The sequence below is a fragment of the Hippoglossus stenolepis genome, chromosome 11 (assembly GCF_022539355.2).
Source record: "Hippoglossus stenolepis isolate QCI-W04-F060 chromosome 11, HSTE1.2, whole genome shotgun sequence".
Classification (NCBI taxonomy): Eukaryota; Metazoa; Chordata; class Actinopteri; order Pleuronectiformes; family Pleuronectidae; genus Hippoglossus; species Hippoglossus stenolepis.
This window is the reverse complement of record NC_061493.1, coordinates 5,708,844-5,733,044: the sequence shown is the minus strand read 5'-3', so window position 1 is coordinate 5,733,044 and position 24,201 is coordinate 5,708,844. Positions and strand designations below refer to the sequence as shown.

Below are 24,201 nucleotides of genomic sequence, written 5' to 3'. Positions count from 1 at the left end.
TGCGGTCCTGATCCAAAATAATAATAATCTGCATTTATTTTTTCAAAGCACAGTTCCAAAGTGCTTCACAATAAGCAAGGCAATAAATCAAAAGGCTTTCTGGTCAAGTATGTTGAGTTGAGTTATTTCTACCAGTTCTTGATGGGTGACACTAGTGGAGATATGGTGCCATATTTAGTATATGGGCTGGAATACAGACGTCACTGGGCGTTTGGCAGGTCATCTGTATTTGACTGATATGCACACTACAAAGTTGCCCTTTAATGCAGGGAGGGGCTCATTTGCATTTACACTGCCCCATATATCTAAACACTGCAGCTCCAGCCCATATTGCATTTCAGGTGGTACGTAGCTGTAGCGCTTTGGAAAAGGTGAGTTTACTTGATGTCTGTTCTTGTATTGAATCATTCAAAGGCATGGAGGAGGTGCTGTTTGAAACATGTCAGAATCTGATGATACTGTGAGGAAATAAGACCTAAAGCTGTCCAGTATTTCACATCAGCGTGAATTTTCCATGACATTCTTATATACTTTTCATGAGAGAGCAAGGTGTCTTCAGCAGCGGAGACTCTCTGACAGGAAGTCTTTTTAATACTAGACGTGAGAAACAACTTTAACCAGTAGTGCAAATTGGGGACGGAAACATGTTTCACTTTCCTGCGAGACAAGCAAAAAACAACTTGTCATTTAGCAGAGGCTGCCCCAGCCGCGGTTATTTAAAGTGGCACACATAATCTCCCCTCGCTCCACCCACACACAGTTTAGTAAACATGTCTGTGACTGAATCCACTCGGCTATTATCGGACAAAAAGCCCACCGGATCCCCCCAAAAACAGGCGGCTCAAAGCTCTCATTATGAGTGGGCTGTGAGGTGAGAGTAATAGGCCTTAAGACAGCGTAGACCGTGGCTTCTCAACCTGCTACCACTGGGGCCACATACCAAAAGATCCCTTTGGGCAGGGGCTGAATAAATCCCTGTCCACGGCTGATTAATTGAAACCAATGGATGGGGTGTCAGGAGGAGGAGAGAGGAGGAGGAGGAGGAGGGGAGAAAGTGGAGCCCTGTCAGATGAAGGGTGGGATAGATGGCCGCCCAGAAGCTCAGGGTCACTTTCAGGTTACATCACTTCATACATTGAGAAAGTTGCCCGGCATGTCAAGCATCCACTTCACACTCGATACTACGAGGCATCTAGTGCTGACATACTACACTTTCAGGAGCACTTGTTGCTCTGGCTGCTGGTTGAAATTACACCTCCACATGATGCAGTTGAGCATGTGAATACAACAGACGCAAAAATTTGAAAAACCAAAAAACTAAAAGACTACAAATATGAAAAAAAAACGATGCCAATACACGCGGAAGACACCCACGAAGGTGTCAAGAAAGTTTTTGGTGATAAGACCCGACGCCGGTGTCGATGTGCTGTAAACAAAAACACGTGACCTCCACAGTGGAATTTCCACGTCCTGCCTCTGCCTGCTGCACCACCCCTCACCTGAACACTTCAAACTACTTAAGTATGCACAATTATCCCCTAAACTCTCAGGCTATAAACACTGTTGAACCTGTAAAGATATAGATGCGACACACTACTGAACCACTTTGTCTGAAGCATGCTGAACTACTCATCTCATGTCAAACATCTGAATTTAAGCTTCTGGTCCACAGCTACATTAAATTCCTCTTCGACATAAATAATTTGGTATTTCAGTCACATCACTAACATCATTAAAAGCTGTGTCATCCAGCTCCTTACCTGCACATGATTCTCCATGGTGATGCAGAAGCTGCATCAGCCCTTCAGATACTCCCCAAAACAGTCTGATGACTGACCCACTTCTCTACCTCCTTGATACTTAAAGTTCCAAACCTACAAGGCTGGAATCTTCAAATGCCTTCCCTGGGGGAAGGGGAAAGGGGTCCGGCTGTATGGGTGTCTTTGTAAGAAATAAAATGTGGGGGGCAGGGCTGAGGAGGGCCAGGAAGGGAGGGTGTTGTTGGGGCAAAGGGCAGGGGCTCTGCCATTGATATCCATAATCAGCAGGAATTGGAACTTTGCTGCACGAACAAAGAAAGATAGATAAAAAAGATAGGAGAGTGCGAATAAATGTTCAAATGGGGGCTGACATGTTTATATGTTCAAGTATCCTACTTGCATGTGGGCAGGTGCTACAATCAAAGAGTTATTTTGAGAAAGATTGCCTGAGATTAACACCAGGATGATTCCACAATTGTCACTAGATTTTCAGTCCCGTCTGCGTGTGCCAGCTACATGAAAGATCCATGTTCATACCAGGTATTTGTTTTTGTTTTTTTGTATCTGCAAAGGACCAATGTGCTCTGACAGTCTCTTTTACTGTCCATTGTCTGCGGGTGCAGGATGACAGCCCCGCGTTAAAGCATGGTGAAGATAAGCTCCAGATCCAATTCAGGATGGGGCTGTTTTCTAATGAAACAAAGGGATTACACGAGCACGGGTGAACGACAGAGATGGGAAGTAGAGGCAGCAAATGAAAGCTCTGCGAGGGAACGGCGGAGTGGCGGAAAAGGAGGAAGAGAAGACGAGTCGGAGACAGAGGGGCTGTGATGGCTGATGTGTGCAGGCAGGTCGAGCTGGAGCCACTGCAGCCGTGTGCACCCACCCATCCCCACCCACACTCCTCCACCCCTCCGCCCCCTCTCTTGCTTGTTCACTCATTTGCTTAACAAGTTCATTTGTGCGTGGGCTTGCATCAGGGTATGGCTGTCAAGTGATGCGCGAGACTGGCCTGCGGGAACTGTTGGCCCTCGCAAGCTGTTCACCTGCATCCCTCTCACCCCTGCCCACCCTCCCACTCACTCACACACACTCACACACACGCACACACATGTCTGTTGTATGAGTAAATGGTTTGTAAATTCTAGTTCAAGCTGCAATATTTCCAAGATATCAGCTGCGGAGCTGATACTGAAATAGTTTGAAGGTTTGTTTAGCTGATTGCAGAGCAGAATAACAGTTTACTGCTAGCTGATTAACTTAAAATTTGAGATTAAACTATGTCATTGATCAAGAAAAATGCCAAACATCTTGTAATTGAAGCTCAAATTTGACAATTTCCGAAATTCTGGTGACTTATTTGAAGGTAAACCAAAGGTAATTGGGTTTTAGATTGTTGCTCAGCCAAATAAAGTATTAGGAAGACGTCACATTGGAGTTTGTGATGGTCCTATTTCCTGTATGGAGGCTTCAAAGACTCATTTTTCTAGTCTTGATGACAACTCAAAGCTCTTTACATGCAGTGTTCCCATTCAACCATTCACACAGGGTTCGGGGTTCAGTGTCTTGCCCATTGGCCCTTCGGCAGGCAGAATGGGGGAGATTGGGATTGAACAGTCGACCCTCTGGTTTGTGGACGACCAGCTCTAACCCTGAGCCATAGCCAAGTCATATACCAAATCAGCTTGACCTTTGAAGACGACAAGTCCAAGTCACTTATTATTTTGTTCCATGACAACCTCCCACTCTCTGTATTGCTTGTGTCATAGATCAATAAGTGGAGAAAATCTGATATTAAAAAATAAAGACATTTCATATAAAGCTGTTTCCGTCATTTTTGATTATTTGTATTGTTACGGGAGCATTTTTCTCTCATAGACAAAAATCTAAGTAATATCAGAATGAATCTAATACATTTTTAACAGTGGCCCTCAAACTTACAAGCCCCCATTATTGATATTTGCTTTAGAGGTCCATCTTTCTACATTATTTTCTCTTCCTCTCTCGCTAATACAAACATACATAAGACTCCATCATCAGTCTTTCTCCATCTGACTTGTTTTCCCCTCATTGTGTCAGCCTTCTTCACCTGAGGCAGGGTTGACAATCCTCATCTCTGTGGAGTTGGCCTCAATCCTCACTGCTGCTTCAACCGAAGTGTGCAAACACACACCCACAAGCAGCCTCAACAAGCATTATCCGCCCTTTTCCTCTGGTTCCCTGCTAACACGGCAAGCTGCCTCCACAAGCCTCATCATCAACTCTTTTCTCCACTGGTTTTTGCTTCCCACAAATCCGTGACAAAGCTGATGAATAAGCCTCATCAGCCTTTTTCTCCTCACCCCGGTTTCAAAGATGCTTAATTTTCCTTCTGCAGCTTGCAGGTTAGAGCACTGTATCATGTTTGATTACTGGAGAACACAGACTGTAACAAAGCATTACTAACAGCCTTTGACAATGATCTCCGACTCGAACAGATGTTGTGATGTGAGCGTGTTCGGATTCTGAATTAATCCTAGTAGCGTACACTGAATTATAAGCATGTGCTTGAATGTTTGAAATTCAAAAATTGATTTCAGGTCAACTATTCCTACTAATTAGTTGCAATATGGTAACATAACCTCAAAGCTTGTGTGGACACATACAAATGAAGGACATGATGCCATGTTAATCAGTGAGGTAAGATGGTATTGAAGAGCAAATTGCAGTTGTTACATATGTTACAATATAATGTTTTATAGTCTGAAAAAACAACTATAACCCGAAAAACTAAAGAAGACTGCTCAGAGAAACTATGAGCACATGGTGAGGCAACAGTAGTTTGGTATTTAATATTCCCACCACCATGTTTCAGTGTCACTTTGATACACAGTCTTTCCTGTTCATCTGCTCTATGGCAGTCACACCCTTCTATTACTGCCATAAATCTAAAACCTGGATTCATCAGTAAATAAGACTTCATCCAGTCATTGCCCAATACACGTTTCCCTTCCAGAGAAGTGGTTTAGAAACTATATGTTCACATTTAGTCTGCCTCATCATTCTTTTGAAACAATTCAAACTAATTCAGTTTCTATGTTGCTCTAAAATAAATACGTATTCATATTGTTTATATCCTGAAAGGATGACCCACATCAGTCAGAAAGCAAAGTAGCGTTGACTGTGGCACAGTTGGCTGAACCTGCACAGTCAGGTCATTACAGTCCAAAGTCTAAGCTCATATTGCTGCGTGGGTTGAATGATATCTATCCCATGCTGCCAACCTGGACCGCACTAGCCTGAATCTAAAGCGGCATGCTAACAAGAGTGAACTCACAACAATGGCACAGTTATTCTCAGTTTGTGAGAAGTCAACTAAATGGGGAACTGCAACAGTGTGGTACAGTGAAAAGTCAGGGATTCCTAAAGCAACTAAATCTTTATGTTTGTGCTAATGCCATTTAAAGGTGACTATCCATCTTCTTTTTTCATTCTGGCTTTGTCTGTCTTATTAGTTTTTTTTGTATCTTGACCTATAGTGATAACTATACAGATTTGCTTATATTTGAATATAAACTTTGTCAATGTCACACCCAATCCAAAAGGCTTCAGGCTTAATGCTGTTTCCCTATGCCACTGATGGCAATTCACCTTTGCCATGACCCCCACATTCTTAAGTCGGGGGTGTTGTAGCCTGAAGAAGGTAACTGTAGCTGGACTAACCTCAGTGTCACTGAGTCAACACTCTAAATAGCCATGGAGTGCCGGTGAAAGAGCAGCTGCTTTTCCTACTCACCGCTGTGCAATGGGGTTAAAGGGATATATGACTAGGGTTGCAAAGGGGTGGAAAATTTCCGGTAAATTTCCAGTAAATTTCCGGAAACTTTCCATGGGAAGTTAAGCTCGGGAATTTTGGAAATTTTGACACTTTTTTTGCAAATGTTAGCTTATAACAGGTAACTTAAATGTAGTTGAAAACAAGACTAGCCAAGCCTAGCTCAGCTGGACCCTGGATGCAGCTAGTTGGGAACATTGTCTGCCAGAAACGTAAACCTATGACTTTCTGTTGTTTTTGAACGTCTTTGTCATTACCTAGCATATTGATTACTTGTTACACTGAAGCCATGTTCATTTTAATACCAAGTTTATTTGTATACAGTAGGCTAACTTTTTACAGCAGTGAGAGTAGGATGTATGTATGTCCACACAAAAGTACACCATCACCTCGATTACTCGCGGCTGTTGGGGTCCATCAAAGAAGCGAGAGTTGGGCTACTCTACTCTGGGCTAAAAGTCATTACCGCAAATTAAAGGCTGAGCAATAAAAACGTCATTCAAAACTCTATTTTAAAGATGTATGGAATGCAGCACACACTGTTTCTTTGCAAAGGATGTAGCTAGCTATTGTAAACCAAATTGACAGAATTAATGGATTGTTTTATTTTTCTCTCAACCCGACATGATCAAATGCGTCAAATGAAAGTCCGAAGTCCTCTTGTCCGAGAAAGCACGCTGTATCCATTATTGATTGACAACGCAAACAGGTGACTGTATTTATAGTCCACAGGAACAAAATTGTCTTGCTGGCAAGTGGCTAACGTTAGCAATTCTAGATCTTGCAGCATGATCGTGGTTAAAACAACCAAGATCATGGTTGATCATGGTCGATGACATCATCAACATCGCTTTCTCCTCCGCTGACCCACAGGAGACATTTAACACCTGTGAACTACTTCCCATTAACTGACGTTTATGTGTAAAACTACTTCCCCTTTGCACTTTACATCCATTTCCTCTAAAGTAAAAATATATTCAGAAACCACCAATACTCATCTCCAACATACTGTCACATAGAGGAAACTGCTGAGGTCAGATTTTCATATTTAAGTCCATCGTTCCTGCAGGTTTTGATAAGTTTTCACTGACCGGGTTCTATCCTGAGATCCACATAGAGACGGTAGAGTTCTACTCACAAATGGATTAAGTCAAAAATGTCATTTTTAAAATTTGTATTAGAAATGTTTGCATGCATGTCTGCTTATGACAAAACAAAATGTTTATATTTATGTCTGTATATGACAAGGTAAATACAGTTAGTATAAATTACCCCAAAGTTTCCAGTTTATTCCCATTAATTTCACGTATATTCCCATGGAAAGTTTCCAACTTTGAATATTCCCGGAATTTTGCAACCCTATATATGACTAAGTTATAATTTGTGGTGTTTTATCACTGTTGTTATGACTGCTTTATCAATCCCCGCCAGTTCTTATCAGGCAAGACAGGAAAGACAACAAATATCACAGATAACAAGAGACGAGCAGGGACTGTGGGTTGAGTTGAGTTGTGAGTGGAGCTCGACCGTCTTGCGATGGGATCCCAGCAGCCATGATACCTGTCAACATGTTGACTTTCCGAGCCAGGATATTGCGAAGCCATCTTTGAACTCACCTCATTTTGATCTCAACAACACACCAACACAGCTGACAAGTTTTGTTCTGAATAGTTAGTTGTCTTGCAATATGGCGACAGAGCAACAGACATATAAACACCTGCTAACGTACTGACGGACCATATTGGGCCATGGTGAGACAAAAACACAGACGCATGAGCGGAAAACAATGCCATCCCGTGTCTGCTTATAAAAAAATGACTCCAATAGATACAATTAGGTAACAGACTGACACTGTGATAAGAGCAATACCAAGGTGTTGAACCACCTTAAGGTCTGAACCCTTTAACCCCAGTCAGAGACAGACGCATCTCTCCCGTCTGTCTGCCGCCAGCAGTTGTCTGAGTCGCTGTCATTTTTAGCGCCCCCATGCTGAGAAGAACTTTCTGAGGTAATGACCCTGCAGTTTCTCATTTCACTTTAGTTATTTTGCTGCTTTGAGCTTCTCTCAGTAGCTTGTTTTCCACACAGTGATCATCACAAATACTTTTAGCATTCAACTATATGTACTTTCATTAAAACCACACATACTTTTCAAAAATCTTTAAAAAAAAGATATAGTACAGAAGCTTTTAGCATTAAGCTACACATAGATGTACTACACAGGTTTCTGGAGCATTTCAGAAGATAAGCCTCACAGCAAGAAGGTTCCCGGTTCGAATCCCAGCTTGGCCAGGGTTCATTCTGTGTGGGGTTTGCATGTACCCCTGTCAGCATGGGTTTTCTCCGGCTTTCTCTCAAAGCACAAAGACATGCAGTTTGGGGATTAAGGTGACTAGAGACTCTAAATCCACCGAAAGGGTTTGTGTGTGTGTGTGTGAGCAGTGGTTTGTCTCTGTGTATTGACCCTGAGATAAGCTGGTGACATGTACCTCGCCTCTTGCCCAATGTCTCCAGCTCCCCCATGACCCCTTACAGGATAAGCGGTATAGATAATGACTGACTAAAACCTGATATAATCAGTTTTTCCTCCTATTTCATGTGCCGAGCTAACAGACTGCTAGCTGTTGCCATATCACAGAGCTATTCAATTACAAATTCAGTTGGGCCAGATTTTCAAACCAAGAAATTTAGCTGGGCCAGACATTTTCTTCGGCCGGTAAGCCGCAGGTAATGACAAATTTTAAACCAACACAACTGAATGTATTGGAAAACAACTGTTTATTCATTGTTTCCCTATAAAATTTGGTCACAACTGACACAGGCACATCAAAAAGTGCATTAAAAAACTATTGCTGTATGGCGAGCAGTCTGCAGGGGGGATTTAGAAGGGGCATTTCAGAAATAAACATTCAATCCCAGAGGACACAATGTAGTTGCATGTTTGGGTAAATTTTGCATTAATTTGGCAACTATCCCAATAGCAACGGCAAGCTGTTCCCAGTTTGCTCCAGCTCTGATTTGTGCCTCTGACTAACCTGCTCTCCTCAGAAAGTAGAGGATTGTGGGTCATTCATGGTATTTCGAGCCATCTGCCATTCCAAACATATAGTCACAACATAACACTGTAATAATGTTAATTTGTCCAGGAGACTCCCGTGTTTCTATGAGAAGAAAGATTGAGGATTTACAGTAGCTATAACAAAATGGTCATATAGGATTCAAATGGGGAAAATATAACCAAATGCTACAAACAGCAGTTTGTCACACTTGGCTTGCATATCCATTCACATTTATGTACCCAGCAGGTCAGTAACATTTCCCTCCACTCCTTCATCCCTCCCTTCAGCTGCCCACCTCTCCTCTCAACAAGCTATAGTCCGCTGGTCAGCTTCTCATCCACCCCTCCTGTCAGCCATCATCAGCCATTAATTCCTCCAATTTATCCGCCAAACTTCGCAACTATCTGTCCACACAACCACGAGTGTATGCTCAGTTTACTGTGTGTGGTTTGGTACGACTGTGTGCTTCTGCAAGGCAGCTGTGAGCCCGCAAGCTTGACTTAGTGAAGTCAGAGGGAGACTAAAGGTTAGAGCCACCACAGGGAGATGGACAAGGGGTGCGCACACACACACACACACACACAAGCACGCACATCTATTTCTGACTCCCTTTTCCACATGTGTCTGTTCCCTTGCTTGCTGAGCCTTGGTGCAGTGAGTAAACACAGCTACTTTGCACTTCCGCTCCATAAACTGCAACACCTGCCCCCAGATGGGCAGAGTTTGTGTGCGAGTGTGTGTGTGGGCCCCTGCTGGCTCCCTACGCTAAATGTAATGTACTGAACTGCATATTGGCAGCTGTCATCACCTTATATATGACAGCCATGGACAGCCAATTCCAAGTCATGACACATCCCTGATAACATGTAATATTTAATATCCCTGTCAAAAAAAAATGTCTCTGCAATTAGAACTTAGACTCACCCTGCTAAACAGGCACTGAACTGACAGCCTGCAGGGCTGATAGGATAAATAGGTCCACATACATTCATATAAGAGACATAAAAAGAAAAGGTAGGTGTTTAAAGACAGCGGCACCCTGGATGAATGCCTGCACACTGCACTGGAAGAATTTGTACTTTTCTACACAACAGGCTCCATTAGCTTCCTGGCATGGCACCCTGTGATCCAGAAAATATGCTTATATACAAAGCAATAATCTGGGTCAGTCTGTTAATGCGAGTCATTTTCTCTGAGTTGTCAAACGAGTAGTGATCAGCTAAGATGGAAGATTCTTCAAAAAGCACTGAACAGTTTAAAACTCATAATACTCAAATATCTGCTTGAAAATTATAAAATCCGGTATAATTTCCACAAACTACAAGAAGTCAAAGCAATGACAGAGCAATCAGAGCTGCTGTCTGGATATGGAAAGGGGATCTGATCTGATCGTTCCTTTGGGGATGTCAGAGCCAATCACCAGTGCTCAGTTTGCAATTATCAGACCAATCTGAACTCCTTATTACTGCAATAATTAGTCAAGCATGTCTTGAAATCACACATGACCCCAGACTATTGTCACAACACGGAGAGGTCGGTCTGCCACTGAGAGAAGAGACGTGACCCATGTAATGACCGAGGAAATGAGGGAATGGGTCTTTGAGTGCACTTGGACTTTTTCTTTCAGAAAGCTACTTTCAAGACATGATATTGGGTGAATTAAGAAAAGGAAGAAGTATCTGTGGATTAGTGACAGATCATGGAAATGCTTATGTGGAGGTGCTAATGGAAGCAAGAGTCTACAGGCCGCCAACGTGTTCAGGTTTATTCAAATCAAAATGTTAGTATTTTAGTTAGATCAATTGTCCAATTATTATGAATTAAATAAAAAATAAAAATAAAATCTTGTTCCTCACTTTTAACTTGAGGTCGAACTGTCTGTGACCTCAAAGCCATCTTGAAAATAAACTATTAAACAGCTGTTTCAGTAAATCACATGGTCAAGTGTAAATAAAATGAAAATGGGGGAAAATCTAAATTTTAAGTGTTGCCTTAAATTAGCTTGACAATTAACGTTATAGCAATATTTTCTAAAACAGAATCATCTGTACATGATAGGATGTTTGTTGTTAATCAGTATTTTACTGGCACCTACCCCCTTATTTCTCTATTTTTGGCAAACCTTTCTTCAAACTTTCTCACCCTTTTCCTTGTGTTTCTACAGTGTGCTCATTTCCCTGGTGTGTCATGTGTCCCCAGTTTCCCTCTCTCAGTGTTGGAGTGTGGCTGTGTGTCTTGCTGCTATATATGTGGTACGACGCTCCAGCCAACATTTTGCTCAAGGAACATGGCCTGGTTTTTGGAACTTTGCACGTTTCTGTTTCTTTGTGCCTGCAGCATCATTCTCGTTTCCCAGTCCTGTGCTGAGCCTCATCCAGCTCCCTGGTTCACCTGTCCTGGATCCTGTTCTCCCTTTGCCCTGGCAATTCCATCCTGGTCTGCTGCCCGTCTCATTCTCCTGCCATCCAGCCCTCAGCATCAAACCAAACTTTCAAAATTCTACAACAAAATTATCCTCTTAAACTAAGAGACTGTTTCTGACTATTTGAGGGTAAAGACTTGGTTTTAGGGCACAGGTTAGAATTAACTTTTGGCAGCAGCTATTTGTTAGTCTTTACCAGGGGGATGGTCCCGATGGTAGTCTGTGTGTGTGTGTGTGTGTGTGTGTGTGTGTGTGCACTCACGCAAAGTAACTGAAGAATACAACAATGTGAGTGTGAGGAACCACACCCCTGCAGTAGAGAACTGTATGCTTGCGGAGTGATTCACGCACAGTGAAAGGGGTGTCTATACATTTTATGCTGAATCCTGCCTTCCTGCTGAAGACAGTAAAATCTTTACGAATGGCCACCAACTCAGGTAGGATATTTCCTGGTGCTGCTGTTGATCAATCTGACTGTGTGTTTGTGCGGGGGAGAGAGAGGGGGAGTGAGGCAAAGAGAGCTGTCTTCCTGTTCTTTTCGACTATACACTACCGTTCAAAAGTTTGGGGTCACCCAGACAATTTCGTGTTTTCCATGAAAACTCACACTTTTATTTATCAAATGAGTTGCAAAATGAATAGAAAATATAGTCAAGACATTGACAAGGTTAGAAATAATGATTTTTATTTGAAATATTAATTTTGTTCTTCAAACTTTGCTTTTGTCAAAGAATGCTCCATTTGCAGCGTTGACACTGGCGTTTTGCGGGTACCATTTAAAGAAGTTGCCAGTTGAGGACCTGTGAAGCGTCTATTTCTCAAACTAGAGACTCTAATATACTTGTCTTCTTGCTGAGTTGTGCACCGGGGCCTCCCACTTCTCTTTCTACTCTGGTTAGAGCCCGTTTGTGCTGTTCTCTGAAGGGAGTAGTACACACCGTTGTAGGAAATTTTCAGTTTCTTCGCAATTTCTCGCATGGAATAGCCTTCATTTCTAAGAACAAGAATAGACTGGTGAGTTTCACATGAAAGTTCTCTTTTTCTGGCCATTTTGAGAGTATAATCGAACCCACAAATGTGATGCTCCAGATACTCAACTAGCTCAAAGGAAGGCCAGTTTTATAGCTTCTCTCACCAGCAAAACAGTTTTCAGCTGTGCTAACATAATTGCACAAGGGTTTTCAAGGGTTTTCTAATCATCCATTAGTCTTCTAAGGCGATTAGCAAACACAATGTACCATTAGAACACTGGAGTGATAGTTGCTGGAAATGGGCCTCTATACACCTATGTAGATATTTCATGAAAAACCAGACGTTTCCACCTAGAATAGTCATTTACCACATTAACAATGTATAGAGTGTATTTCTGATTAATTTAATGTTATCTTCATTGAAAGAAAGAGTGCTTTTCTTTGAAAAATAAGGAAATTTCCAAGTGACCCCAAACTTTTGAACGGTAGTGTATATTGTGAATCCCATGATTTAGTAAGCAGCGGTAACTTTATCATGCTCACCTGCACACAAATTCTCAAACTGCACATGCAGCACTCTCTCACATAGGAGATGAGGGGCTGACTGAGAGGGGATGGCAGAGTTGACAGGTTGTTTAAGGGGGATGGTTTTTTAGTACATTTGGTTTAAAGGGGGCAGCATCGCCCTTATTTCTCGACAAATCACCTACTGGTGAGGTTTTAGGTTATGGTTCGGGTCGGGATTAAGCATTTAGATGAGATGGTGACAGTTTGAGGAAGTGAATAGGGAATGCATGTTGTCAATAAGTGTCCTTGCAAAGATAGAAATACAAGATTAGTGTGCGTGTGTGTGTGTGTGCGTGTGTGTGTGTTGGAATGAGGAGAGCTTGCGAGCGCTGAGCGTTATCAGCTCAGTCCGCACCTGAGTCAAGCCACCGTAATCAGCCTGGAACTGTACCAACCTACAGGGATTTCTGCTGAACCTCCTGATTACCACTCCATTACCACTGAGGAAAAACTGCGAGAAACAAGCAATGAACAGCGGCACGACTGCGGTTTCAAGGCATAGATTGTTTTCTTGTGTTTAAAATCTATAAGTAGACAAATATTGACAATACCACGCCTGGCACAAGGATTAACAATTTACTTAATATGTTTTTGTTACATTGTGTTTTCCAGCCCTTGAGACTACAAAGAAATAACATCCCATCATAAAGATATTACAATTGTTTCTTGGCAGGAAAGGCACTGAATGACCTCAGTTTGAAATGATGTTGTGTCAACACAAGTCAACTTGTTAAGATGCTTAGTCCTGTCAGTCAAGGTTTTGGGAGAAACGTTTTAATGTAACAAACCTAAAACATCCAGAATGAGAGGATTAGCATGTGCACCGTTGTAGGGCTGACACACACACACACACACACACACACACACACACACACACACACACACACACACACACACACACACACACACACACACACACACACACACACACACACACACACACACACACACACACACACACACACACACACACACACACACACACACACAGAGAGAGAGAGAGACAATATGCAGCTCTGATTATCTTCTCCAACTTTTTTACTGACAACAGAATTCTGTTACCGAATTATATGTCAGCAATCTGAGCAGGTGTTGTTTTGGCATGTGCGTTGCATTTGTGAAACTCCAAACTCTAATGTTTGTGCATATGCTTGCAGGTGTGTGTGTGTGTGTGTGTGTGTGTGTGTGTGTGTGTGTGTGTGTGTGTGTGTGTGTGTGTGTGTGTGTGTGTATGTGTGTTTGTGCATTTGCCAACAGAACTATAGCAAGCTGACTCAGCCTCAACAGTAGCAATCAGAAACAGGAGACTTGGCTAAAAACATAAGCCGGCAGCAAGGTCGGATGCAAACGCACGTACGCACGCACACGCACACACACACACACACACACACACACACACACACACCTTACCTGCTATAATGAAAATAGCTGTAATATCTTATCTTAAACAAATTATATGATTTAATTGTCTCAAAGTAATTTGACAGTAAAATAACGAGAGCCGAGCCAAGGATGCATTTGCCAAAGTGTGAGATTAAAGCAGCTTGTGGAGGGGAGGGGGGTCGGGGCTGGAAGGAGAGGGGATGGGGGGGCATAAATATCTGCCTTTTCTGGACACTACCGCTTTTCTCCTCTGTCACTCTCTTTCACACACACGGCGGACCAGCCCACTTCCTTACCAACCCCATCTCTCACAGTGCTGCCCGGACTTCCCACTGCAATTACTTATAAAAACTTTTCAGGGCCGCCACACGTGGTCAGGTTTTTAAAGAGCTGCGTCCCCCTCCTCACGTGGTGCGGGGGGTATTGAGTCGTCACAGACCCCCTTGAATGATCACTGAAAAATAAGGCGGCGTAGACAATAGCTCGTCTTGATGAATTCAATTCTTTCAGGACCCTGTACCGTTGTCCAGGCAGCTCCGGGCAAAACAATCGTTGCTTTGATAGTCCAAGAAACACACACACTCACCCAGTTGCTCTTAGAAACTCCCTCTAACTACTTCCGAATTTGGATCTAAAGATGATATACATCTGACCGGAACTTGGGGTACAGCTCGTTTTTTTCTTCTCAGTCTTCTAGCAAGATCCCATTCCTAGAGTCGGTGGGAGGCACAACCAAGCACGCTGGCCTCGGACACAAGTTAACAAGAAAATGAAACAAACAGAAACAGAAAAACAACATGACAGCTTGAACTGACCTGGTCTGCTGTGGAAGCAGCAATGGTGTTCGACTCAGACATGATTTGATGCTGTGACCCAGTGGTGCTTCTCTGCTGGCCACTGTGGGCTCCTTCATTCACACCTTGCCTTTCAGTTCCGAAGCGAAAGAGGGGGGAGAAAACACAGTATACCCTCCCTTTTGCCCTGGCTTGATTAATGCCTGAATTACTTTCACCTCATTTCATCTGATGGAGTTCTGCTTCCTCTCCGCCTCTCTTGCTCATTCGGCATGGTAGCCCACTCTCTCTCTCCCCACTCTCTCTCTCTCCCCCTCCCATCCTTCTGTGATTCCAGCTCTGCCTCCCCTCCATCCCTCCCTCCCTCCTTTGCGCCCTTACTTTTTTTACTCACCCCTCCCTCTTTCTCTCCTCTCACTCTTTTACTTTCTCTTATTTGCCCCTTTTTCTGTCGAATTTCAGGAATATGCACCCTTCCTCCTCCTTCTCCTCTGTCGTCCGCCTCCCCTCTTTTCTCCCCAGCTCCCACCATCTCCCAAAAAAGACACAGGAAAGATCCACAGTCTTTTCCCTCTACCTCCACAATGAATGGCTCGTTGTCACTCCAGCACCTAGGCTGAATACAGAGCGAGTAAGCAGGGAGAGAGGAGGACCGATGGTGGTGGCGGAGGACGGGGGGGGGGGGTGTTGAACTTTTACTTTAGCTGGCCCGAGTAAAATGGGGGGAGGTCTGGTGCACCCGTGGGCTACAGCCAAGCTCTCTCTCTCCCTCACTCTTTCTCCCAACAGATTAAAGTGAGGAGACAAAAAAAGTGAGGAGCCCACAAGTGAGGAGCCCGCACGCCTTCCACTGGACTGGCCTGTACGACCCCCCTCCCTCCTCATCCCCCCTCCACACCTCTCTGTCTCTCTTCCGTTTGTTTTCAGAGGCAGCTGCCGCAACTCTGCAGACCACCAACAACTTCCCTTTCAGCGGCACTTGACTCTTCCAAATCCTCGTCCGTCTCTACATCCTGACATTGCCAATGCCCCCCCCCCCAACCCCCTTGCCATGTCACACAGAGAGGCCGACCGAGCCAGAACCCTCCTCCTTCCACGACATGTTCACAGAGTTACGCCCTTTCAAATTCAAGCGCTTCCCTCCTGAGCCCCTGTTTTGTTGCATGCATTGTTGTCCCTGTTTACCACCATATGGCTAATGGTTATCCACAACAAAGAGGCCGAGGAGAAAGCGAGGAAGTGAACACACAATGAGGAAAGGTAGTGCGTCCACAACGGGGGCGCGATTGAGAGATCAATAAAAACATCACTCATGCGGCGGAAAACAACACACCGTCTTTCAGCGTGTCACTCAGCGTCACCTCCTCATGACTGGATTTTGGTGCGAGACGTGTCAAAAGTGGACAGGCCATTGGCGCCTGGCCTAATGGGTGTTTGATAGCCGGGGACAATGGCCGCTGCCGCTTGAGTGGAGGCCCTCCAGTTATGTTTAACACAAGATGATCAACGCAGACAGGATGCCATTCATTTGTCTATCAATTCAGAGGATTAGAATCTCACAGGGGATCCAATAAAAGAATCATTACCATATATCCGCCCTATTCAGGGTGCTCATAGGAAGTAGCGAGGGCAATGAAAACAAGTGCTCTCAACAAATAGTCCTGCATTTACACATTGAGAACAGGCAGATTATTGTTGAGGGGGAACTATTGCACATAGGCAGCTACTTATTATTCCTTCTGTAGAGCCGTTGATTACCCTTAGGATATTACATGAGCTCATTTATCATGATGATATTTGGGAAGATGTTTGTTTAGTTACCTAGTATTAGTTACAATACCAGGGAGTAGTCACGCTACATGCAGCTATGCTACTATTTTAACTGCATTGCCCTGCAGCTTAGAGGGTAGTTTTTAAATGATGCAACATTTACTCCTACACCGGGTGGGGCCCAACAGTCACATGCTGAAGCAAAAAATTTGCCCCATCACACACACATACATCCTTTGACAACCAAATACATTTATTTTGTGGTGTAATTAAAAAATTGTCCATAATGATTCATGGTTTTATTGATTGTATTACTTAACTTTTTACGTTTGGCTAGTTTTCTAGTAGTAGTGTGTTGTGAAGCTAGCTACTTTTTATAACCTAAAAGTTTAGCATGGCTGTAACTCCCATAGAAAATGAGCTTCTTTTGTCACCAGCTACAATTTAAAAGCAGCTTCCTCAAAACTGGATTTAACTGAATCTACATGTGGCCTCTGTAGCTTTAATGTAGGCTGTAGCTGATACATGATATGACCTGACCTGAGCTTATCATGTCCCAAAGACAACTTGTGCCGAGTTTTGAGAAAACAATTCCGTCATGTTGCCTGGGCTATCTACGTCGACATTTTAAGCTGCGCGTTCCTGCAATTGGGGAAGATATCGAGCTAGGATTATGTTTTTATACATTAAAAACAGAATTCCTCTCAGGTTGGGGACGGGCTCGGCTAATTATCTCTGTGGCTCAATCAGGTTTGTTATTCAGAAATCTAGCAAAACATCAGCACTATGGCAACTACGCAGTTACCATGTTAAGAAATGTGATTGGTCAGCGCAGCCTGAGCTCATCTCCAACAAACTTCTGATGCTGATTGTGAAGACAAAATCATGGAAGATTAAAAAGGGGAAAAAATGCAGAGTAATCCTCTTGTTTACAAAAACACATTTTGTAATCTAGCGAAGCCACTTCACTCACTACAAATGTTCTCTACCAAAAAGGAAGGAAATGTTAATATGATGACTTCTGCTGTAATGGTAAGGAAATAGCTTAGTTTATAGGACAATGAAAACCTTCCAGTTCCCTTCTATTTTATGTAGGGTGGGACTGGGTGTACGACCCAGTACTCTGGTGCTGAGGTGGTATGTTTCGCCCACAGCAGCTATAGCAGGATGCTCAATTTGCCCATTGAAAATATTCCTTACTAAAAGGTGGGAAAAGGGTTTTCAATATGGGTGCACTATGAATCTTTGCAGCACACAGTACACTTCCAGCTTAACACAACACATGTAGGGCACACTATTTGTGAGTCCTCTTCTGCGGGGACCCACTTAGTGCAGGTTGTGACCTTGTGTTCAACAGCAAACACAAAACCAACAACAATTTTAAAGAAATGCTTATTTTTGGAAAAACACCATGTGCTCTGCATGAGTGTTTTCAGAGTTAAACACATGCTTACAGGCCATTGCAGTCAGCAGGTGGTGGTGGGAGTTCATGCTGTGGCTTCTTTGTGACGACAAATTGTCATAGACCTACACACACAATGTGCAACAAGAGATCATCTATTTTAGAGTTGCAACAAAGACTGGAATAATACACAAGCTTCACAACTGTGTGTGTGTGTGTGTGTGTGTGTGTGTGTGTGTGTGTGTGTGTGTGTGTGTGTGTGTGTTTGTGCTAGAGAAATAAACTATGGTAGATCATTAGTTCCTTCACAGGGATCCAGCCACCTCTTACCAACTCTGCCTCAGATGGGTCTGTTAAGGGGCTTAACAACTGCCACACACACACACACACTCTCTCAGTATGGATGGGGACATTAAATATTTTTAAAAAAGCTTGTTGGGGCTGCAGCAGGCTGTTTGCGGAGGGAGGACGGATTTGTATCGTTAACTAATTGCTCTATTATGTGAGGTCATTTAACTCTAATTAGAGAAGCACAGATGCTGCTGCTGATAATAACACCAACTTGTTCAAATCTCACTTACTTCTTTGTGTAGGCACTTAGCCTGTAAGAGAGAATATCAACGTGCACTCTGAGGATGTTTACTGAATATTCAACAGCACAGAAGCCTGGAGATGTTCCTGATTCCAAGAGCCTGAACTGTTCCTGAGAGCACCTCCACCTCCACTTGCATGCCAGTACGTCTTTGCACTGTCCGGGTGGTCCTTAAAGTACAGAGGGACTAAAATGAATTATGTATTCATGTCTGAAGGCTTTCTTCTTAACAGGCCTCGGGGACTGGCTGGATTTGTTCAGCCTGGGTTTACAGCTAATTAGAACAACCGCTGCTGGATTAACAAAGAACACATCTATGCCATCACAGCTCCTTTCACACTGAGCCTGTGTTGTTTATGATAAGAAAGTGTGCTTTAGAAAAAAAAAAAGTTCAGAGAAAACTAAATCTGATAATGGTCTTTTGGCACAACTAACTAAACAAGGACAAACAGGTGCCAACTCTCTACTACCCCTATATTAATCCTCTATTTAACGTTAGACAGAGAAGTCAGTGTTTGTCTATTAAGGATGAACGTATAGTTTTTTTTAAGTAGTGTGACTTGTGGTCCTGCTCAGTGTACTCTAACTGTGTTCTCCCCTTTTGATCAGTAAACTAAGCTAATCAGTAAAAATGGAGAATGACACTAGCAAGCAAAGCTACGCTGATTAGATAGATAATCATGATGCTGAAGCAAGAGTCTTCGAAGGTTTTTCAATACTTGATTGGATAGTACACGAGCGTGCATCTCACGTCGACGTGTTACCAATTCAGCTATTGTAGTTTCTATTTTCTAATTGCAAAGAAAGAAACTGGAGTCTTTGAATGGAGAAAATTAATGAACCAGTTCATTTTGTGAATTACGTTGCCACTGTAATATCATTATGATTTTACTACCAGCAAAATGAACTTCCTCATCATTCAAACATTAAATTGTTGGAGGTGAAGACTAAGCAATCCTGCCGCTTCACTTCTTTTTCTTCTATTGTTTCATGCCATCTCAACTTCCTGCAATTGGTCTGAACTATACACAAAATGTATTCACACTGCAAACGACCAAAACCCGGTCTAATAGACTCAATTTTGGTCTGTCGGTCTAGACATTTACACCTGTTATTTGGGGCTACTATGGGCAGCACTTTTCCTATGAGGGGCATTTAGGGGGTCAGTATCTTGCCCAAGGACACCTCGGCATGCTGATGGGGAAACGCTTGTGTGATCACCATTTGATGTCCCCCCCCCCAGTGTAAAGACCAGCAGTGCGGAGGGCAGGCAGAGATCTCCTCTCTCCTCACGGCTTTTCTGTTCATTTCCAAACACACGCCAACATCCATTACATGTGAGCCTGAGGCCAAACACATGCTGATCTCAAATTCCGTCGCTGGACATACATGAGAAACAACACATGATGACTTCCACCGACGTTCAAACGAAAAAGTGAGAGATAAAAGACAGAGAGAGAGAGAAAAAAAAAAAAGCTTCCTTTTCCAATTTCATTTTAAGCTTGCACTCTGACAAACCAATATCCCCACTGATGGCCGGAACAAATACGCTGTAATTTGAAGATTAATGCAGCTTAAGTCTCACATTTCCTCACTCGTCCTATTAACGAGACGTTTAAATCGAGCAGGTAATAAAAATGTTCCTGCGGCATGTGGGAGACACGAGGTTTCAGCCACACACCCCAGACGAGGGGGCAGATAAGGTGAGATGAGAAACTTTGAACACAACTGTTGAATGTTTGCATTCTGACATGTTGGTTTAATAACACTGTTAACAGCTGTTCAATTCAATACAAATGATTTTGGCCAGATTTACACTTTATACACAGTCTTTGAAAGAATGTGCAACTATGGCATCAACACTGACAGCCACATGGCAACTGATGCCAGAGCCTGTTTCTATGTAGCTCTGGTTAAAGCGAATAAGATGATTACACATTACAGTCAGATTCAAACAAACACAATCACACTGAGCTTTGATAGGATTGTTTGAAATAAACTTGGACAGGACGGTGAAAGGTATTGTACACCTTGATGACTTGTTGAAGGTGTAAACTCCCAATATCTGCCACCCACCTATACTCTAACCCGGCGATATTGAAAATGTATGCATTGATCGAATACTAGTGAATAAGTCCTTATCTTGATGTGAGGATAATCTTTATTTTAATTTAACATGACAGAACATTAATTTTGTCTAGCTCCATTTCAAATGCACTACATTTAGGTGTTTCATTTAAGCAACATAGACTGTATATAATGATGGACAACATTACTGCTCCCCAGAAGTGGAGCCAAAGTGTCTTGACTGCCCCTTGTGGCTGGCTGCAGTATAGATTATGAACCCTGCTTCCTCTATGTTAGTGGATAAGACATGGCCCAAACTACAAAGTCAAAATGTACATCTAAATTGTTTTCTCAAAGATTGTTCTAAAAGTCGATTTTCATTTTACCAGGAAGTTTAGTTTTAATTTGATGGTATAAAAGTGGGGTCAAACATCATGATTGACAGCTGAGATTGACTTGTGATTGGTTGAGCATGTGTATTGCTGACACCTGAATACTGTGTTTTACCCTCCCCCAATCACTACAGCACAGACTCTGGCTCCAAATGACGTCTTCGGTGCAAAATGGTAACATTCATACCAAGGGTTAGGATTTCATTTCTGGAAAGTGGAGGGAAGTGGAGACGCATTGTCCATCTTTATATAAAGTCTATGGTAAGCAATCAGCAAAAACTAAAAACACAGATTAGTCATTTTCCGTCTGCACTTAACATAATGCATCTTGCACTCCAATAAGAAAAATACTGCCTGGGTCACAGCTAGCGAGCTTTAAACTTCACAATACATAGACGGTGGAGCTCTGACAGTATAAAGAATAATATTTTGGTGTCTGTTGGACCGTGGGGGAGATTTGGGGTATTTTGGGATGACTCCAGAAACACAGCAGAGCATGCAGCAGGTTCAAGGGCTGGCAGAGGAAAGTTAGGGGAAACAGTGACAGGAAGATGCAAATACACAGACACAAAGACACAAGTCGGAGGAAGAAAATTATCTCCTTTCTTTTGAATTCTTTTCATTTCATCTCCTCACTCGTGTTTTTCTCCCTTATTTTTCAAAGCACTATCTGTCTAAATTCAAATATCACTGCATCCTTGTGATAGATATATCTCTCCCAGGCCTTTCTTTTATGGGCGGAGACTGTTTCTGATCCAAAAGGCCAATGAAAAACAATTAATGTTCAGTGAAACATTACAAAACTTACTTGTGCACAATGTTGTTTTCACAGACTGAAGCTGAGTAGGACTGTTAGGTTGTCTGCTTTAAGGCCTGTTTTTTTTTCCATTGCCGCCCATGCAGTACAAACTAAATGAAATGTTTTTCCTGATATTTCCAAACCAGTTCAAACGATATGACTAGTTAAACAAATCATTGGATTGTGCCACTTAAGCCCACTTTGATGTGAACACATACATACATACACGTGCACCCACCAGTGCCTCACACATGAAAACATAGACACGAGACAAAAAGATTAAACTCAAAAGCAGAGGTCAAGCAAACAGCAATATAATCCCAAAACATTCCAGTCAGTGATTATTGGATTAACTAGAGAAAAAAAGCTGAGAAAACAAAACTCATCTTAATATTAGTATTTTTTTCTTTTCTGAGAAAAAAAGATAACTGATAGGGCATCAGCCTTGGCAGTGGTATTGTAATGTCATTGATTCTTTTTTTTTTAAGATTCCCAGTCCCTTTAGTCTGATGAAGGCAAACTAACAAAAACATGTGGGAGAACGCAAGATGATGTTCAGGTGAATGGACTTGGAACCTATTGTTGTCTTAAACATCAGCTTATAAAAAAGGTTGCATTGCTGGATCCCCTTTGATTTATCATTTTCACTCAGGCCATCCACACAACTCTGAAATTAAGACTCTATAGAGCATTCTTAATCTATAAGAGCTTTAAAAACTTTGACTGAGCACATAAACATTTAAATTTTGAAAGATATATAAAGCTGCCTGCCTCAGCGTGACTTCTTGTCTATTAATATCCATGGATCAACCTGCTCCCACACTGAAAGGCTATTCTCACAGTGAGCCCACAGTCGTGTCTGGGCTCAGCACATCCCCCCCGATCTATATATCTGTCCCTTACAGCAATTAGGTTAATATCGCTTCACCTCTCGTTAGCTCAGCAGGCCTATGATGAGACGTCTAACTGTGAGAGGGGCCTCCAAACTGAAGGAAGCATCGATAAGCCCGACTCCCTCTTCCCTGCTGAGTGCATCATATGAGGGAAAGCTGAGCACCGAGGGTAGAGATGTCCACGGAAGATAAGTGATAAGAGAAGTGAAGGGAAGGCCGGATGGAATAAAGTGAAGGCAAGAGCAGCGAGGAGATACATGTAACTTCACTGCGTTGATGGTTCACAATGGGACATGCACCGCAGCAGCCATATAGCAGAAGAAAAAGGAAAGAGACACAAAAAGCTCAGTTTTGCAACAGCAGGTCGGCTTTGTCCGGAGCAACAAAGGAAGAAAACGCGTTGAAGCACAGTTAGGAGGGAAAATCTCCCTTTCTTATTCAGTCCAAAACAGCAAGCTCTTTAATTGGACGAGGGGAAAGAAGAAAGTGTTTCAGAGTGAAGAAACAGGAAGAAGACATCAGCAGCAGAGAGCATACAAAAAGAAACAAATGGACCGATGAATGAAAAAAAAAAAAGGATGGAAGGGAGACGGGGAAACAAGGTTCAAATGAGTGAGGGATGTTTGTCCGGCAGTCCGGCTGACCTGAGGTGCCCGGGACCTGAACTGGCCACTCTGGACACCCAGGGGAGAAAGACAAATGATGAAGAGGAAGAAAAAAAGAGGGAACAGAGAGACATTTCCAACGCTTGGTTTAACCTGAAGTTTCCACGATAATTTCTCTTTCCCATCCCCCGACCCCTCATCCCTCACTGCTTTGGCTGGGAGGGCCCCAGCTGTTCGGTCTGTATAAATAGCGTGAGGCTTCGGCTCGGACCCCCGGGGAGAACGAGGCTCATCGGAGAGAAGGCATGGGAACAAATCGGGCCGGAAAAAGCACACAACATACACATTTGGACAAACATATGGGACCATTGCTGGGGATGAAAGTGGGGAACATGTGACTGAAGTTGGCCTCACGTGGCAGAAGTCACTGTTGCGCTTGAAATGTGACGAGAGAGAGAAAGAGCGGAAAACAGAGACACATAAATTATGACTTCATCTTTCACAAAAAAAAAAAGGTGCCAGCGCCTAACATACATGAATGATGATGAATTACTACTTGTGAGGCATCAACGTAAAAAAAAAGGTTTATCTGTCCATCTATGCACCAGGACGCAGAAAATTATACACAACACGTTGTCTCTGAGGGTCACAACATTCATGCTCAACGTTAGATACGTATGCGGAAATAGAGGGAGCCTTCTACCCGTACACTGCGTTCTTTATGTCTGTATGTGCGCACATCTTCTGAAAACCTACAGACAAGGACAAAACAGACGAAATGAAGCAGTACAACTAGCAATGCGGGGGTTCAAGGCCCTCTCTTCAAAAGTTCAAGTCAGACGATCATAGTAGATGAGGAAGGCATTTCAACAATGGAAGGACTATTTGAGGTGAGACTTTGTGATGCGTCC

At 42.9% G+C, this 24,201-nt stretch overlaps 1 protein-coding gene and 1 long non-coding RNA gene across 4 annotated transcripts in view; one reads left to right on the top strand and one right to left on the bottom strand.

Moving 5' to 3' along the window:
* Window positions 1-24,201, bottom strand: part of slc6a9 (solute carrier family 6 member 9) — a 63,412-nt gene that overhangs the window by 29,503 nt on the left and 9,708 nt on the right. The window contains exon 1 of one of the 3 annotated variants that reach the window (XM_035169493.2): window positions 14,792-15,096. The exons of 1 other annotated variant lie outside the window; for it this stretch is intronic. In XM_035169493.2, the coding sequence (XP_035025384.1) occupies window positions 14,792-14,833 (42 nt within the window). In that variant the 5' untranslated portion in view covers window positions 14,834-15,096. Of the gene's footprint in view, window positions 1-1,760; window positions 1,962-14,791; window positions 15,097-24,201 lie in introns of those variants that run through there. One more of the 3 variants, XM_035169495.2, reaches the window with a different exon arrangement.
* On the top strand, window positions 314-3,581 carry LOC118117339. The gene is made up of 2 exons (XR_004697781.2): window positions 314-371; window positions 2,333-3,581. It is a non-coding gene; the product is annotated as an uncharacterized LOC118117339 (long non-coding RNA).